The sequence below is a fragment of the Procambarus clarkii genome, chromosome 82 (assembly GCF_040958095.1).
Source record: "Procambarus clarkii isolate CNS0578487 chromosome 82, FALCON_Pclarkii_2.0, whole genome shotgun sequence".
NCBI lineage: Eukaryota > Metazoa > Arthropoda > Malacostraca > Decapoda > Cambaridae > Procambarus > Procambarus clarkii.
The window spans coordinates 9,080,450-9,098,979 of record NC_091231.1 but is presented as its reverse complement, the minus strand read 5'-3'; the positions used below and the strand labels follow the sequence as shown (position 1 = coordinate 9,098,979).

The 18,530-nt window shown below is 38.4% G+C and overlaps 1 protein-coding gene across 2 annotated transcripts; it reads left to right on the top strand.

The window, feature by feature from the left end:
- The first annotated feature begins 1,142 nt into the window (after window positions 1-1,142).
- On the top strand, window positions 1,143-18,236 carry Rab19 (RAS oncogene family member Rab19). 2 transcript variants are annotated; one of them, XM_045751891.2, is made up of 6 exons: window positions 1,143-1,275; window positions 3,588-3,836; window positions 4,468-4,552; window positions 5,638-5,736; window positions 13,969-14,126; window positions 16,187-18,236. In XM_045751891.2, the coding sequence occupies exons 2-6, from the start codon at window positions 3,627-3,629 to the stop codon at window positions 16,292-16,294; spliced, it is 660 nt and encodes a 219-aa protein (XP_045607847.1). In that variant the 5' UTR covers window positions 1,143-1,275; window positions 3,588-3,626; the 3' UTR covers window positions 16,295-18,236. The 2 variants fall into 2 exon arrangements, with proteins under 2 accessions (XP_045607847.1, XP_069172169.1); XM_069316068.1 differs by lacking the exon at window positions 16,187-18,236 and adding an exon at window positions 15,130-15,284.
- Window positions 18,237-18,530: the final 294 nt, after the last annotated feature.

Sequence of the window (18,530 nt, the reverse complement as noted above, 5' to 3'; positions counted from 1 at the left end):
TAGATGTTACCACTGCTAGGCTTAGGCTCGACTACAAGTACCTCTGGGAATTTCTAACATCTGCTGATGTAGATTTGACTAAATGTAAACTCTGTCAGCAGAACTATTCGCATACTTTGCGTCATTATATAATGGAATGTGAAAAAATCGCGGAATTTAGAGATAACACTATCAATAGTGTCCAAGAAATGTGTAAGTACTTCATTCATAAGGAGCCGGTCGGCCGAGCGGACAGCACACTGGGCTTGTGATCCTGGGTTCGATCCCGGGCGCCGGCGAGAAACAATGGGCAGAGTTTCTTTCACCCTATGCCCCTGTTACCTAGCATTAAAAAAATGGGTACCTAGGTGTTAGTCAGCTGTCACGGGCTGCTTCCTGGGGGTGGAGGCCTGGTCGAGGACCGGGCCGCGGGGACACTAAAGCCCCGAAATCATCTCAAGATAACTCAAGATAACCTCAAGATGTGCTGGCCGAAATCTTAGCGAAGTATCCAAAATTTGCTTACTGTAGGTAATGCATGCACATGACTGTAAAGCTGCCGCCCAGTTGGGTGGGTGTGCAACTCTAGAAAGATACTTGTAACCAAGTCTAAGCCGAGCAGTAGTAGCATCTAGAAGTCTGCTGATTTTATTGGATGATCCATAGATGTGTGGCTTTTCTTGCATGATAGTATGATTATAAGATGTAATTACTGGTGTCGATTTCACTTTGCCTCAGATCTACAAGATTTTGTTGAAGTTCTTGGTGTACTAATGCTCTCAAACTGCTTATTGACAAGCCAAGGTTATACTCAATTTCACTTTTAAAGGCAGATTCTTTGGCTAACTCATCAGCTCTATCATGCATTAGGAGGCAAACATGAGATGGAGTCCACATGAAATGGACTATTACCATCATTAATAATTTTGTTGTATTTGTGTCTAGCTTTAGACACGAGCATGTTAAAAAAATTTTTATACGGATTTGAATATGGCGCGAACTTGCAGTAAATACTGAATTCGCAAAAGAAAAAATCTGAATGTTATTAAAATCCATAAGCATTGATTTATTATATCAAACAAAACTGTACACACAGCAATTTGTTTACAGTTTTTTTTCTACTTGAATGAAATAGACAACTTTAGCAAGCTCAGTGTGCTGCCCTTCATTGTGTTGTGAACGTAAGCTCTTGTTTTTGTCCCAAGTTGTGACTATTTGTTGCTGGTTCAAGGGGAGCGCTGGTGAACCCCTTGATTGTGCTGATAGGTGCTCCTGGTCCACTGCTTGATTGTACCGGTAGGTGCTCACTGGCTCACCGCTTGATTATACCCGTAGGTGCTCCTGTTCCACCTGTTGATTGTGCTGATAGGTGCTCCTGGTCCACCTGTTGATTGTACCGGTAGGCGCTCCTTGTCCACCTGTTGATTGTACCAGTAGGTGCTCCTGATCCACCTGTTGATTGTACCAGCAGATGCTCCTGATCCACCTGTTGATTGTACCAGTAGGAGCTCCTGGTCCACCTGTTGATTGTACCAGTAGGAGCTCCTGGTCCACCTGTTGATTGTACGGGTAGATGCTCTTGGTCTACCTGTTGAGTGTGCAGTACCAGTAGGGGTCGTATGAATTAAGTAAATTCTCCCAAACCCAGGCAAAATATATAATAATAAAACCCAAACCCAGCCATGGGATCTTGGAGAATATTGCCTGGCGAAGACAGTATGATAGACACAAACCAATAAGTTACTGCTCTTTTGTATTTTGACATGGGAACATGGGGCACGGCACTAGTCACGATGGTTTAATGTGGTGCTTTACCATTGCCATGATTCCTTGGGGCACTGCTGTTGGCATAGTAGCAACAATTTCACAGGTGATCATCAACTAGGAGACTTGTGTTGTCCCATCTTGAGTACTGCTCAGTACTCACTTCCCCCTTCAGAGCAGGAGAGATTGCTGAAATAGAGGGAATACAGAGATCATACACGGCGCAAATAGACGAGATAAAACACCTAAATTATTGGGATCGTCTCAAAGCTCTCAAAATGTACTCTCTAGAAAGGAGACGAGAGAGATACCAAATAATATACTCATGGAAAACACTGGAGGACCAGGTCCCAAATCTACACAGTAAAATAACAACGTACTGGAGTGAATGATATGGAAGAAAATGCAAGATTGAACCAGTGAAGAGCAGAGGTGCCATAGGCACAATCAGAGAACTCTGTATAAACATCAGAGGTCCGCGGCTGTTCAATGTCCTCCCAGCGACTATAAAAAATATTGCCGGAACAACCATGGACATCTTCAAGGGAAAACTGGACTGTTTTCTAAGAGAAGTGCCGGACCAACCGGGCTGTAGTGGGTATGTGGGCCTGCGAGCCGCTCCAAGCAACAGCCTGGTGGACCAAACTCTCACAAGTCGAGCCTGGCCTCGGGCCGGGCTTGGGTAGTAGAAGAACTCCCAGAACCCCATCAAGCAGGGGAATGTTGCTGGCTGTTAGTTACATGTGGCAAAACAAAACCTCTTGCAGCCATGGCAGACTTGGTAAAGACTAAGTGCGACGGACTTTTATACTAATAGAAGATTAAGTTCTGATTGGAACGTGGAAGGAAGGAAATTACGTGAAATTGATGAATGGTATTGTAGAAGGAGTACCATTAAAAGATGTATTGATACTAGTAGGGAAAAAAATTATACAAATTCTCTTGAGGTTTACTACACTAACAGCAGAAGTGTTAGGAATAAGATGGATGACCTTGGAACATTTTTACAGTATGTACAAAAGCAGTAGTTACAGTTTCATTCTCTGAAATGTGGATGAATGTTGAATCAAAGTGGTCACCTTTGATTCTTGGTTAGAAGGGCCTTAAGCTGTGTATCAAATAAATGGGTTTAACTCATACTGGGACCTTTCACTAGCCACTGATTTCTTGTGCCTGTTGATGTCACAAAGAGTTGGCAGCTTTTGGGTAAATTCAGGTAAATACAGTACACTGTACATTGTGTCTGTTCATGACCCTCTACCCTAGTTGAAGCTTGCTTTCCCTGGCATTGACCCTCCATTTTCTGAGGTTCATTTCTTGGAAGCCACCGAGTGTTAGGCCAAAGGTCTTATATTAATGCACAGTGTAGCATGGCATGTTTAATATGCACTGAGGGCATTTCCAATTGATTTGGATATAAAGTGTATTACAGTAATGGTACCTGGATCTGGTGGCTTGTTTCTGGAATGGGTAGTTTACAGTATGTATTATCAATAATGTATATTTTGAAGAGTGTATCTCTCTTCCTAAATATAACCCCTCTCATTTGTCGATCCCTCCAACAAAAATATTTAAATTTTTTGTAAGAAGTATGCCTACATTCATGGATCAAATGTTTTTATATTTATGCCAACAGTTTTGTATTAGATTCCTTTCAAGTTTCAATACGTGACCTAATTGTATTTTAAGAGTTCCTGGCATTTTTTTTCCATCTACTAGTGTAGACATTATAGATTTTTTTCAGTGTCAATACTGTAAATTAGATACTGTACTGACAACTAACTAGATACCAATAACTTTACATTAAACTTTACAACAGCTGTTAATTTATTTATCATCCACAGATATTGTAGAACTGAGCAACAATCAGTTAAAGAGTCAGGATGACTTCACCACAGCCTTTTGCAACGAATAATTCTGCTGACGACCAATTTGACTTTCTTTTCAAAATTGTTGTGATTGGTGATTGTGGGGTTGGAAAGACATGTGTTGTTCAGAGATTCAAGTCTGGCATGTATATTGAGCGCCATGGTAATACGATTGGCGTTGATTTCTCCATGAAGACACTAACTGTTGATTCCAAAAAAGTGAAGGTAAAAACTTAGGCTTAAAAAATGTTTGTCTCTTTGGGTGCCTTTGATTGCTAATTTTACATTAAATTATTATATTATTTAATTAATATTATTGCTAGCGTGATAAATTCTTGTTACATTTGTCGTGGTGAATAGGTATTTATATGCAATTTACTGTAACAATTGTTCTCAGTTTCTTCTAAAATGTAGTAGCAGTGTACTTTATCCTTGAATATGATACAGTATATTTTACAATATACAGTATTCATTTAGCTGTTGATTGTGGGGAAAGAATTAATTATTTTTCACAGACTTGTTCTTGGATATCTTAAGGACATGTGCACAGTGGATGTATGCTCAGTGGGCATGCACAGTAGGCATGAGCACAGTATTCATAGGGAGCAGGTATCAGAATGTTAAGAAGGGAAAACAGTGACCTATTGTGCACTACAATACTGTATACAAAATCAACCCCAAAATAATTTATGTGGTCAGCAATGGTTAAAAAACATGAAGGATGAGCATATTTATAAGACAAAAAATAAGTGTTAATTCAGGTTTTGAACAATTCTGTCTAGTCTGTTTGTGTGTGTGTGGTGGTGCAGTGGTAAAATTATAGCTCCTAAAGTTGATTTTACTCTCCATATTCCAGCTTCAGATTTGGGATACTGCTGGGCAAGAACGTTTCCGCACCATAACGCAGAGCTACTACCGATCTGCCAATGGTGTTATTATTGGTAAGACTAATGATTTTCAAAAGATTGCTTCCCCATGCTATTTTATGATAGATTCTGTGCTGGCCTCTCTCGGTAGCTCCACAGTTTACGACACTGGCACCACAAGGTCTTCCCCGGATATGAGATGCTTGAATTTTTCACCCTGTTAGGTGCCAGCACCAATATCTGGCCCCCTCAAAGCGGTGAGGGGAGCACATGAGAATAAAAAATCATTGACTAAAATGATTTATTCAAAAAGTAAAATTGAAAAATTATTCTCTCTGAGAAAAGAATGAAAAGGCCAAACAACCCAACCCATAGTTAGAGAAGACAAATACACCTGTCCCCATTTTCTCTTCTTCTACCATGTGGCAGTCCTGGTCACCTGGGGTTTAGAAGGAGAGGATTTGATGTCTGAAGACTGAATGGATTTTGGCAGGCTTGGACACAGTATGTCTGGGTTTTCTGTGTGGTGGTTACTCAGGGCCTTCGGTTGATGTGATCCTCCTCCATCACATAACATGGGCTTGTGTACTTTCATTCATGACTTGTTGACCAATGGTGTGATAGTGTTGATATGTTCCTCAGGGTGGTATTTTGCCTCATTCTTATTCCCAAGAAAGAATTCCATGCGCCTCAGTTTATCCTTGATCTGTAAAAGCTCAACACACACATTCCTTTTCCTATATTCCAGATAACCACCTTGTCTCAAGTGAGCCTGGTGGTATCAATCCAATCCTGTCTCATTTTCCTGGATATGCAAGATGTCTATTGGCATTTACCCATTCACCCATAATTTAGTGTTTGGCTTGGGTTTTGGGTTACGACACCTTGAGTGCCACCTTTAGGTGTTGCTGCTCGATTTGAACTTGGCATCCAGGATTTTTACCAAACTTTCTAAAGTTATTCTCTGGAACCTTTGCTTTCTTGGGGCCCAGATTCTAGCCTACCTTGATTACTGTGATTCTATTTAAATTTTGATAATTTTGTCATTTTGATAATTGGAAAAATAGGACATTGTGACATGAAAGAAAAATTAATTACTGTATTGTATTCCATAATATTACTCTTTTTGATAGTAAGCTTCTACTCCATCTTCTTTTCAGTTTATGACATCACTAAACGATCATCTTTCTTGGGTGTTCAGAGATGGATGGATGAAGTACGTAGATACACACACCCCCAAGCAGTAATTGTTCTTATTGGTAAGTAATCATTATGCTCATCTTTGTGAAAAGATTTTATTTAACCTCTGAACTGTGGAACCATTTAAAAGTACTACATCACGGTGCACTGACTAAAATAGTTAAGAAATAAAATAGGAGAAAATAGCAGATTGCAATTGAGCAGTTTTAGGGTTAAGGCAAGCGCCTTCCAGGGGTTTAAGATAATCGAGAATGCACACCTTAATATCCAGACCTCTTCCTCATACTGTGGTCGTGGCCAGAGGGCCAGTTACAGATCTTATTTTACTTGCTGTGCATTTTGGTGTTTGGTAGTCAGGCAAAGCACCTCTGTGACATGCAAAACCTCATAACGTGTAGTCAAATCAGCTTGGGATAATGAACTTGTTATCTCAGTTAAATTGCTTCCTGAGGCAATACAGTAACCCAATATTCCCAGGACATGGTATACTCCAGTTATGGTCAATTCGATCTTCTCACCCCAACACAGTAAGAGTCTTTTGAAACTGCCATCAGTAAAATTAGTTATTGGAAGGAAGGGAGGGAGGGAGATTCAGTACTATAGAATTCTTATTCCTGCCCTAAATGACCATCAGAAGGTACATTTCTAGATACAGTACTCAAATTACCTCTTCCGAGTAATACTTTGAGTCAAGTTGTGATGCACATACTTATTACTTTGAGACTGTTAACTGCTACAGCAACATTTAGGTTATGATCAGCTCGCTAGTCCCTACCCATCACCAGGTGACAGCATCGATGTGTCAGTGAAGGGTGCCTGGGATCCTACCTCACTTGCTTCCCTGGCTAATTCTTCAGTGGGTTTACCTCAGTCCCGGTCCTCAACCAGGCCTCCTTTTTGTTACACACACCCCAGGAAGCAGCCTGTGGCAGCTGTCTAACTACCAGGTACCTGTTTACTGCTAGGTAACCAGGGCATCAAGGTGAAAGAAACTGTCCATTTGTTTCTGACTCCACCGGGGATCGAACCCAGAACCTCAGGACTACGAATCTGAAGTGCTGTCCACTCAGCTGTCATGCTTGGGTAGGTCTCAGAAGTCTATTGCAATTCCACATGGCTTAGCAGACATAATGCCATATCTCATATACTGTAGCTACTAAGTTGGCCACCAGAAAATGCCCTATTATTATGGGTAATGAAAGATGTGCCCAGATGCTGCCACCACAAATGCTCTGTTGTCATTCTGTCACTAAAACCAAGTATCTCTAAGGGAATTGAAAGTGCTACTGAAGCATGCCAACACTTCATTCTACTTAACATAACAATCAGACCCCTAACAATCGGTGTTTCCTTAGTAATGATCCACCAAACATTGGAAGGTGACCTGCTGCTGTATGGGAAGCGATCCATAACAAATTGCACCAAGCAATTTGAACACACTATCATATTCTGCTGACACACTATGCTGCCATGTCCAGTAATATCAGATCCTATTGCTCAGTGGTTTCCAATGAATGAAACCACAGAAAATGGGTATGCCAGTGTCTGGCTGGTGACCATGCTGTTGTCCTAGCTGGCAGCCAATGCTCTCTCCCAGGCTAGCTAGTTTTCTTGTTTTCTCATCATTGCAGGTTCTAGTTCCCTTGTTTTCACAGCATTGCAGGTACAGTACTAGTTCCCCTGTTTTCACAGCATTGCAAGTACAGAACTAGTTCCCTTGTTTTCACAGCATTGCAGGTACATTGACATCTCAACTTACGATTGTCCCTACTTACAATATTTTTGAGTTACGATGTAAATTTGGTTGGAAAATGTGGTTTGACTTACAATTGTGTTGTCGACTAACGATATTCATTGATACTCGTTCGGGTCGACAGAACGTTCCTGTGTTCCTGGTGGCACAGGTCGACTTGCCTCAGTTTACCAGAGCTGCCCGCTTAGTGATAATCACACTTGTAAGAAATTCCATTATTTTGGTGATATTTAGTTTTTTGAACATCAAAGTAATTACTGTATTATACATCACACCATGGGTCCCAAGAAAGTCAGTGGTAAGGTTCAACATATGAAAATCATATGAGGATGACCATAGAGGAAAAACAAGAGATCAATCGTAAACATAAAGATGGTGTGTGGGTTATTGATGTAGAGTAGAGGATGTCCCTTCCTCATATATTAAGAAAATGTGTGCAGTATGGGAAGAATTGCAAAGTTTTGCTGAAAAGTGTCACCCAAATCAAGCTGTAGCAGGCCATTGTGTTAACCTTTTTAATGATAATGTGATGTCTCACTTCAGAGAAGTGTTACAACATAGGGAAAAATAAGTGTTGTTAGACAGGTTTTTAGTGAGAAAAACAAACAGTGAGCCACAAGCTTGTCCTAGTGGTATGCAAGCAAAATGTTGGGAAGAGAGAGTACCCCAGAAAAGTCATCACTGCCTGATGTTATAATGGAAAGGGATTCCCTTCCAAAGACTAACATCTCTCCTCCTCCCCTCCTCCTCCTCCTCCTCCTCACTGTCTTCCATACGCCAACAAGAGTCCTCATTGAAGGTAAGATATACATACTGTATTGTACTGTTATTCAGTATAAAATGTATTTTTAAGTTAATATTTTTGGTGATGTGGAACGGATTAATTCAATTCCCATTATTTTTTATGGTAAAATTAGTTTCGACTTACAATATTTCGACTTACGATCCGCCTTTGGGAACGGATTAAAATCGTAAGTCGAGACCCCACTGTACTAGTTCTCTTGTTTTCACAGCAATGAAGGTACTCGTTCTCTTGTTTTCACAGCATTGAAGATAGCTAGTTCTCATATTTTTACAGCATTTCAGGTACTAGTCCTCTTGTTTTCACAGCATTATAGGTAGCTAGGACGTTTGTTTTCACAGCATCAGTGGGTATACAGTAGAACCTCGAGTGACTATCACCACAAATGGCAAACATTTTGGGTACCGATCGCCAACAATTAATCTCGTATGGCGACCGCTCGTTTGAATAATGACAACAGCACATGGTAGTGGTGTTGTTATTCAGGAACGACATTATTTAATATTACTCGTGCTGCTTCTCGCACATTTTTGGATGCCTCCGACAATGCAAATAAATTATGTTCTTTTGTTTAAGAATGCTAATGATGCTGGGATTTAAGGGTGGGGGGACTGGTGAGATGTTGCAAAGCAATGACTTTTTTTATAGAAAAGAGAAAGCAAAGTGTTTGAAATAAAACAAATGTAAAAAAGGTTCGTTCGGTGTTCGCCAAGTAGGCTGCTCCATGTTTCTTAAATAAAAAAAAAACGAAAATAAACAAAAAAATGAAATTTTTTTGAAAAACAGAACAAATGTCAAAAAAGTTTGTTCGGTGTTTGGCAGATAGGCTGCTCCATGTTTCTTAAATAAAAAAAAACATGGTATACATGGTACATGGTATACATGGTAAAACATGGTATTGTTACGTCTCCATTATTGAGACGTAAATGAAAAATACAAAACAAATGGAACACTTTTGAAACAAAGAAAGATTGTCATAATGGAGCAGCCAACCCGACAAACACTGAATGAACCTTTATGGCATTTCTCCGTTTTTCAAATTGTTTCAACTGTTATTTTTTATTTTTTTGTTTTTATTTTTTATTGTTTGGAAACATATAGCACCCTACCTGCTGAACACCGAACGAACCTTTTTGACATTTGTTCTGTTCCAAATTTTTCATTTTTTTTTTAGTTTTTCTTTGTTTTTAGGAAACATGGAGCAGCCTACCTGCTGTACACCGAACAAACCTTTTGCTATAACAAATATGAACAACTAGGGCTGCTAGCTGGATTAGTACTGAGTGAGAAACCATGGGTGGCACATGTCCCTCTGGCTCCCAAACACCTGCCCGACACTGTGTTGAAAGATTGCGCTCTGTAACTGCAAGGGGGGTTTGGGCAAAATATCACGCATCGCCGTTTTCAGTAATTGGCATATTTTCGGTATAAAAAGTCGTAATTTGAAAATGAAAATAGGTGCAAAGAGTCAGAATTCGGCTCAAAAATCACGCTCAGGAATAAAATTTCCCACATTTCAGATATTTTGAAAACTGCAAGGAGGTTTGGTTAAAATATGACCCATCGCCTTTTCAGTAATTGGCATATTTTCGGTATAAAAATTCATAATTTGAAAATGAAAATAGGTGCAGAGAGTCAGAATTCGGCTCAAAAATCACACTCAGGAGTAAAATTTCCCACACTTCAGATATATGGAAAACTGCAGGGGGGGTTTTGGCAAAATATGACCCATCGCCGTTTTCAGTAATTGGCATATTTTCGGTATAAAAAGTCATAATTTGAAAATGAAAATAGGTGCAGAAAGTCAGAATTCGGCTCAAAAATCACGCTCATGAGTCAAATTTCCCACATTTCAGATATTTTGAAAACTGCAGGGGGGTTTGGGCAAAATATAACCCATCGCTGTTTTCAGTAATTGGCATATTTTCGGTATAAAAATTCATAATTTGAAAATAAAAATAGGTGCAGAGAGTCAGAATTCGGCTCAGAAATCACGCTCAGGAGTAAAATTTTCCACATTTCAGATATATGGAACACTGCAGGGGGGTTTGGGCAAAATATCACCCATCGCCGTTTTCAGTAATTGGCATATTTTCGGTATAAAATTCGTAACTTGAAAATGAAAATAGGTGCAGAGTCAGAATTCGGCTTAAAAATCATGCTCAGGAGTCAAATTTCCCACATTTCAGATATTTGGAAAACTGCAGGGGGGTTTGGGCAAAATATGACTCATCGCCGTTTACAGTAATTGGCATATTTTCGGTATAAAAAGTCGTAATTTGAAAATGAAAATAGGTGCAGAGAGTCATAATTCGGCTCAAAAATCATGCTCAGGGGTAAAATTTCCCACATTTCAGATATTTGAAAAACTGCAAGGGGGTTTGGGCAAAATATCACCCAGCGCCGTTTTCAGTAATTGGCATATTTTCGGTATAAAAAGTCGTAATTTGAAAATTAAAATAGGTGCAGAGAGTCAGAATTTGGCTCAGAAATTACGCTCAGGAGTAAAATTTTCCACATTTCAGATATATGAAAAACTGCAGGGGGGTTTGGGCAAAATATCACCCATCGCCATTTTCAGTAATTGGCATATTTTCGGTATAAAATTCGTAATTTGAAAATGAAAATAGGTGCAGAGAGTCAGAATTTGGCTTAAAAATCATGCTCAGGAGTCAAATTTCCCACATTTCAGATATTTGGAAAACTGCAGGGGGGTTTGGGCAAAATATGACTCATCGCCGTTTTTCAGTAATTGGCATATTTTTGGTATAAAAAGTCGTAATTTGAAAATGAAAATAGGTGCAGAGAGTCAGAATTCGGCTCAAAAATCACGCTCAGGGGTCAAATTTCCCACATTTCAGATATTTTGAAAACTGCAGGGGGGTTTGGGCAAAATATGACCCATCGCCGTTTTTAGTAATTGGCATATTTTCGGTATAAAAAGTCGTAATTTTTAAATGAAAATAGGTGAAGAGAGTCAGAATTCGGCTCAAAAATCACGCTCAGGGGTAAAATTTCCCACATTTCAGATATTTGAAAAACTGCAAGGGGGTTTGGGCAAAATATCACCCATCGCCATTTTCAGTAATTGGCATATTTTCGGTATAAAAAGTCGTAATTTGAAAATGAAAATAGGTGCAGAGAGTCAGAATTCGGTTCAAAAATCACGCTCAGGAGTAAAATTTCCAACATATCAGATATATGGAAAACTGCAGGGGGGTTTGGGCAAAATATGACCCATCGCCGTTTTCAGTAATTGGCATATTTTCGGTATAAAAAGTCGTAATTTTTAAATGAAAATAGGTGCAGAGAGTCAGAATTCGGCTCAAAAATCACGCTCAGGAGTCACATTTCCTACATTTCAGATATTTGGAAAACTGCAGGGGGGTTTGTTCAAAGTATGACCCATCGCCGTTTTCAGTAATTGGCATATTTTCGGTATAAAAAGTCGTAATTTGAAAATGAAAATAGGTGCAGAGAGTCAGAATTCGGCTCAAAAGTCACGCTCGGGAGAAAAATTTCCCACATTTCAGATATTTGGAAAACTGCAGGGGGGTTTGGGCAAAATATGACCCATCGACGTTTTCAGTAATTGGCATATTTTCGGTATAAAAAGTCGTAATTTGAAAATGAAAATAGGTGCAGAGAGTCAGAATTTGGCTCAAAAATCACGCTCAGGAGTCAAATTTCCCACATTTCAGATATTTGGAAAACTGCAGGGGGGTTTGGGCAAAATATGACTCATCGCCGTTTTCAGTAATTGGCATATTTTCAGTATAAAAAGTCTTAATTTGAAAAGTAAAACAGGTGCAGAGAGTCAGAATTCGGCTCAAAAATCATGCTCAGGATTCAAATTTCCCACATTTCAGATATTTGGAAAACTGCAGGGGTGTTTGGGCAAAATATGACCCATCGCCGTTTTCAGTAATTGGCATATTTTCGGTATAAAGTCGTAATTTTTAAATGAAAATAGGTGCAGAGAGTCAGAATTCGGCTCAAAAATCACACTCAGGAGTCACATTTCCAACATTTCAGATATTTGGAAAACTGCAGGGGGGTTTGGGGCAAAATATGACCCATCGTCGTTTTCAGTAATTGGCATATTTTCGGTATAAAAATTCATAATTTGAAAATGAAAATAGGTGCAGAGAATCAGAATTCGGCTCAATAATCACGCTCAGGAGTAAAATTTCCCACATTTCAGATATATGGAAAACTGCAGAGGGGTTTGGGCAAAATATGACCCATCGCCGATTTTAGTAATTGTCATATTTTCGGTATAAAAAGTTGTAATTTGAAAATGAAAATAGGTGCAGAGAGTCCGAATTCGTCTCAGTTCTGTGAAATTCAGACCTTATTGTTTTAATAACTTAAGGGTCATGATATTGGTGAAGCTAGGCGCAATTAGAACCTAACACAAAGGTCGGATGCACATTATCCAGCACCTATGAGGATGATACGGCGAGTGTATCCAGTTGTAGCTCTTGAGCGCCACCCTTGCCCACCTATGCCATCTCCAATTTATATAGATGATACATAGATGACTCATTTTCTGCATTCAGTGATGATGCATATGATACAAGTAGCAGAGATGAACAGTGTTAGCGGCTTCCATTGTGGTGTTTTCCATAGATATTTTCAAGATTAGCTGAATCTCTTCTAGAATGACAGACACTCTTTGAGGCTGGCTGAATCTCTTCCAGAATGCCAGAATCTCTTAGATTGGCAGACACTTTTCGAGGGTGGGTGAATCTCTTTTAGTGTGGGACTTTACTAAGCGATATTTTCAAGATTACCTTACAAATTGATCTTTTCCTATAATCTTTTCAATACTACCTTGTGCTTCACAAGATTGGCTACATACCACCAACAAGTTCTAACGCCAAGGGTGTACATGAATGCGTTATTTGCAAGCACACAGAACGAAGAAACCGGAAACGAAAATCTATCTGTACCTGGTGCAACAAGAGCAAAGTCGCGCTGTGTACCAAGGACTACTTTGTTGATTATTACTCACCTCCAAAGTACTGAGTGTGTAATACAGTGGGTTACTGTGTAAATAGTGTGTGAAACTGTACGTATTGTAATTTTAGTGAATTTTTACCAAGTAATGTTGTGACAATAAACATTTATTGTGGACACATTACTGACACATGTATCACAATTCTATGGAACATTATGAACATTCTACTGTATACATATTGTAAAGGTAACAAATATGCATCATATACGATAAAATTAAAATAAAACCACATTGGAAATACATAGAACAAATAATTGAAAATATATTTGTGGCAACACGCGGTGCTTGAATGCCCCACGCAACTGTGTCTGGGTGAGTCACGCACGGGCGACCAGGCCCTGATGATGTCACAGTGCACCTTGTCCACATCCCCACAGCCAAAGTAAGTGGAATTTGGTATATATTTTTACATAGACATGTTCAGGGAAGGGAATTTATAATTTTACAAAGAAAAATAATTTTGGGGGGAACACTTGATGTCATGCACACGGGAAATTTCACAATAAACTCGGCGCATCACAGTGGTTAAATGGGGACATTTGTTTTGAAACACGAGCATTTCACATGATGAACACGGCACCGGAACGGATTAAATTCGTTATTCGAGGTACCACTGTATATTCATAATTCTTGCATATATCTTTTTTTTTTAGCCTTATTAAATGAGTTTGATGCTTATTTAGAAGTCAAGCAAATTTGTTAACTGCTCACAGGCAATAAATGTGATATGGAAACCTTGCGTGAAGTCGAGTTCGATGAAGCCGAAGCACTGTGCGAGACTGTGCCGGAAATAATGACGGTGATGGAGGTCTCAGCAAAGGACAACACCAACGTGGACGACACGTTCTTCCATCTGGCCTCAGAACTCAAGGTGAGGGGCATTAATTATTCTTGTAGTACACTTTCGAAAATAAGTAGTACAGTATTATGTATTTCTATGTTTCTTTTTAACTAGTTGGCACATGTAAATAGTAGCTTCATTTCTAACATTTCAATAACAAAAATATTGTGAATCACAATACTTTTATGATTCATAATAATCCATCTTGTTTGGCTTATCAGAGTAGACAGACTGTAAGAACGTGAGAATGCTGAGGTAGGCTCCCCATGCAGGGCAAGGCCTGTTTAGACTTGGTTAATGCAGGGCAGGTCATGTGTAGACCTAGTTGGTGCATGGGCAGGTCCTGCTTAGGCCTACTGTCTCATGTAAGACAGGTCCTGTTTAGCTCTACTGGCTTGTACAGGGCAGTTCCTGTTTAGACCTACTGTCTCATGCAGGACAAGTTCTGTTTTGATGTACTGGCTCGTGCAGGACAGGTTCTGTTTAGACCTGGCTCATACAGGGGTGTGAATTAGTTAGAAAAGCATCATGTTATAGAATGTAATGCATGCATAAAAGAGAAAAGGAAACTAATATTAAATTTTGTATGTGTTGAAAAAAGACAAATTATTTTAATGCCCATTTGAAGCTTAACCCTCGGACTGCTCGGCTATTTATCATCGTGGTGCACATGATAGAAAAAGAAATCGAATAAGGAAAAAATTCCAAATGGTAATTTGCACACACGAGATTATTGCCAATGTCCATTGGAGCCATGTAAGGGTTAAAACACACAGTACAGTATATGGATGGAGCTTTTAGAAAGATGAAGATGTGGGAGGACAGGTGTAAAGTAAGAAATAAATAGCAGGATATGTTCCTGCTAATGAGTCTTTGCTTATTACTGAAAGTCAGGAGCAGATCCAAAAAGTGTTGAATAATCTTTACTCAGTATGCATTAAAAACTTAATGCAGTTAAAAGCAAGTTAATTGTCATTGAAGAGCATCATTGAAGAGCACAACAGTGTGTTAGTGGGCTTCATCTTCCCTACAGGAACATAATGTGATGCCATGGTTAGTTTGAAGTGGTGGTGACAATGGAGGAAGTCAAGGAATTGAGTTATTTAGGGTGAGTACAGCACTAGGCAAAACATGTAACTGTGGAGTAAAATAATTTGGGGAGCGATAGTGCATGGGAAAAAAGTGATTGATTTACCAGGTACTGTATTGCTTCCACTTCTAATTACTGGGAGTGAAACAAGAACATGGAATGTGAAAGAATCTAAAATTATCATTATTTAAATAAACTTTGTATTTTTATAAGTGTAAGTAGAACAAGTATTTTGGGAGGCATTAGTAATAGAGAAATAAATTAAAAAGCAGTGGTCAGTTCAGTCAGTTCACAACTGAAAGATCCTGGGTGCTGTTCCCGTTGCTGTACATTTGGGTATATTTCCTTTTACCTGATGCCTGTGTTCACCTAGCAGTAAATAAGTAGCTGGGAGTTGGGCAACTGTTGTGAGTTGTACCCTGCAGAAGATCGGTAATTGACCTAAGGGAATCTCTATGATACTAACAGGTTTCCTGTCTCAGACACTGGGAAAATGGGAAACAAAGATGTGGAATGACAGAGATGGCCATAGATGTGAGGTGTGTATTGGTAGTATGTCAGGGGGGTACAAATAATTATAATATGCTTTTTATATGGTTATCTGAAGAGAATCGCTAATTGTACATTTAGAAAGAAGAAATTTAAATGACATCCATTATTATGCAGAGTAATGTTAATGAAGAATGGACAACCATTATCATGGAAAAGGAGAGTGTGGGATTGTGTGGATATGTATCAGGATAGTATGAGAGGTACAGAAGCAGCTACAAGTTTATACATACTGTATATAAAACAGCCTGGAGTCTCTCTTTGTCATAGACACACCCTTGGAAGGAAGGTCATAAAGTGCTGTGAATAAGCCATCGGAGATATTAGTATATTTTAGTGCATCTTATGTTATTGTATTCGACATTTAACAATTTGTGATTCACCATTTTGTTTAAGGTTTTGCTTCTAAAATTATCTTGGTTTTACTTGTGAAATAACCTATTCTCCACAGAACCGTCACGACTCTTTGCGTGACCTGATTCGACCAGATTTCATCAAGCTTGGAAACACTGAATCTCTGAGACGATGGCCTCGTTGCACATTGCCATGCTCACAATGACAGCATCGGCATATTTACACGTGTATGTTGTTCGGTCTTGATCTGGAATTTTATGATGGTTTGCAATCGTTAATTTGTTCTTATAATTAAACTTTAAGTATTTTCATTATCTTTGGAGGAATTTCATGAAAATCTTATCTTCATCGTTTGAAGATATTAGAATCTCAGCAGCAGTAAAGTACAAGTCCATAGTTATTTTTGTTATCCCTTGGACTGCTTAGCATTTTAAAAGTACTGTACTGTACTGTACTATGTTGTGGTGTGTCATGGTAATAAAAAAGGTCAGCAAATTAAATTGGAAACAATTGCATATGCCAAATTGTGCACAAGTTGCACAGTAATCACAAGTAGCAATTTGAACAGTTTAAGGTCAATGTAGTTTCTTCCTATGGTCATTATTTCTCTTAACTAGTTTAATAACCACACTTTTTAGGATTTTTAAAAGGTTTATTTGTCTTTGTTTTATGTTCTTAACTCTAATTAATCCAATGTCCTGATTTCTAGTTCTTCATACCTTATGGTTATATAGAATGTTGAGGAATAGTACTCGGTAATTTTACACAGCCGTGCCTTTTGATTAGGCACTTTTTCTCTGTTCATTTGTAATCATATTAATGCTTTCCATACTTAAGGCTCACAATATTGGAAAACATCATAATTAAGATGCACTGAATGACCTAATTGGATTGAGTGTGCCAGACCTTAAGTAGAAAATCTGATCATTACAATCTTTTATATTCCTTAATTGAATATTTTGTGGTCTTGCTTCACTTGCCAGATCTTGTCCATATGTACATAACAATATTTTATTGTGATTCAAAGTTCATGAAACTTTGTTGAATGAAATTGTTTGACAATTTTTGTAGTGTTTTGAATACTGACTAGGAATTGCAGCTAATTTTGTCACTTATGGCATTGTTAGAAAATTACTTTTGCCAAATCAGTACGTCCATATTTGTTTTAATACTGTCATGTGATTTGTGTTAGCATTATAGTATGTGTAATGAAGATCTCTAAATAGTACTTGTAACTACAGTAAATGATTGTCACTGGAGATTTTTAGAATTAAGTGGATCATGAAATTTTAAATGTATTAATTTTTTAATTTTTACTGAAATTAAATCCATAAATACAAGCTAAATCCAAATACTGTACATACATACATACTGCATTTCCCAGAAGGGGTAGAATGGCCTCAGTGCAGTTAAAATGATAAGTATAATAATATAAAAAAAAAGATAGTTATAGATGTTTAATTAGAAACATCAAATATCATCCATCCATTTGTTACATCATTTACAATACAAAACAGTAATGGCATCACCAGTAAATAAACACTACCACACCCAGGCAGCAACCTACTGCTCATTTGGACCAGGTGTACAGTGCTTCTCGTGAATCGATGTATACAAATACATTTACTTTGTTTCCCTACACGCTGCTTCTACTCAGCTGTACCTCTCACCATATCCTGTGTGAATTTAACTTATATTAACATGAGCACAACAGATTTTGAAAGAGTGATTTACAACGTGCCCATGCACTCAGCCCAAGGTCCTGACTTCTGGAATTCAATACTGTATTCATAAGGAAATGTAAAGTACCAGTAGCACGAGCACTCGTTGTAATATGGAGAGAGAACTTGGATACAGGGAAGATTCCAGAAACACTTAATTAAGCAGATATAGCTCCACTACATAAAGGAGGCAGTAAAGCTTTGGCAAAAACTAAAAAAAGTCAAACTAATATCATACATAATAAAAGTTTATCACTGAGTGATTAGGAAGCAGATCTCCAGTGTTGTGGTGAACAATGAACTTCACAACCCAAATCAACATGGATTTAGAACAGGAAGATCCTGTCTTTTGCAATTATTCAACCACTATGGCAAAATTGTGGAGGCATTAGAAGGAAAACAAAATGCAGATGTATATATAGACCTTGCAAAGGCATTCGATAAGTGTAACATTGAGGGTTAACCCATAAAATTAGATCAGTAAGAATAATGGGTAAAGTAGGGCATTGGATTTAACATTTTCTGTCAAACAGAATGCAAAGAATAACAGTCAAAGTCAAGCCCAGTACAGTGAAAAGTTCTGTATCCCTCGTGATTAGTCCTTTAATAAGGACTGTGCACGACCAGATTACATTAAGAATATGGTCGTGACACAAGATTACTAATTAATTAAACTAGTTAATTATTGCAATTAACAATCTATGTTAATTAGAATAATCA

Bases quoted from the DNA above. Each gene is read 5' to 3' on its own strand.
- Rab19 (XM_045751891.2), top strand. From the start codon at position 3,627: ATGACTTCACCACAGCCTTTTGCAACGAATAATTCTGCTGACGACCAA. The intron at 3,837-4,467 runs GTAAAAACTTAG...TCCATATTCCAG, and splicing joins TTGATTCCAAAAAAGTGAAG to CTTCAGATTTGGGATACTGC. The intron at 14,127-16,186 runs GTGAGGGGCATT...TATTCTCCACAG, and splicing joins ATCTGGCCTCAGAACTCAAG to AACCGTCACGACTCTTTGCG.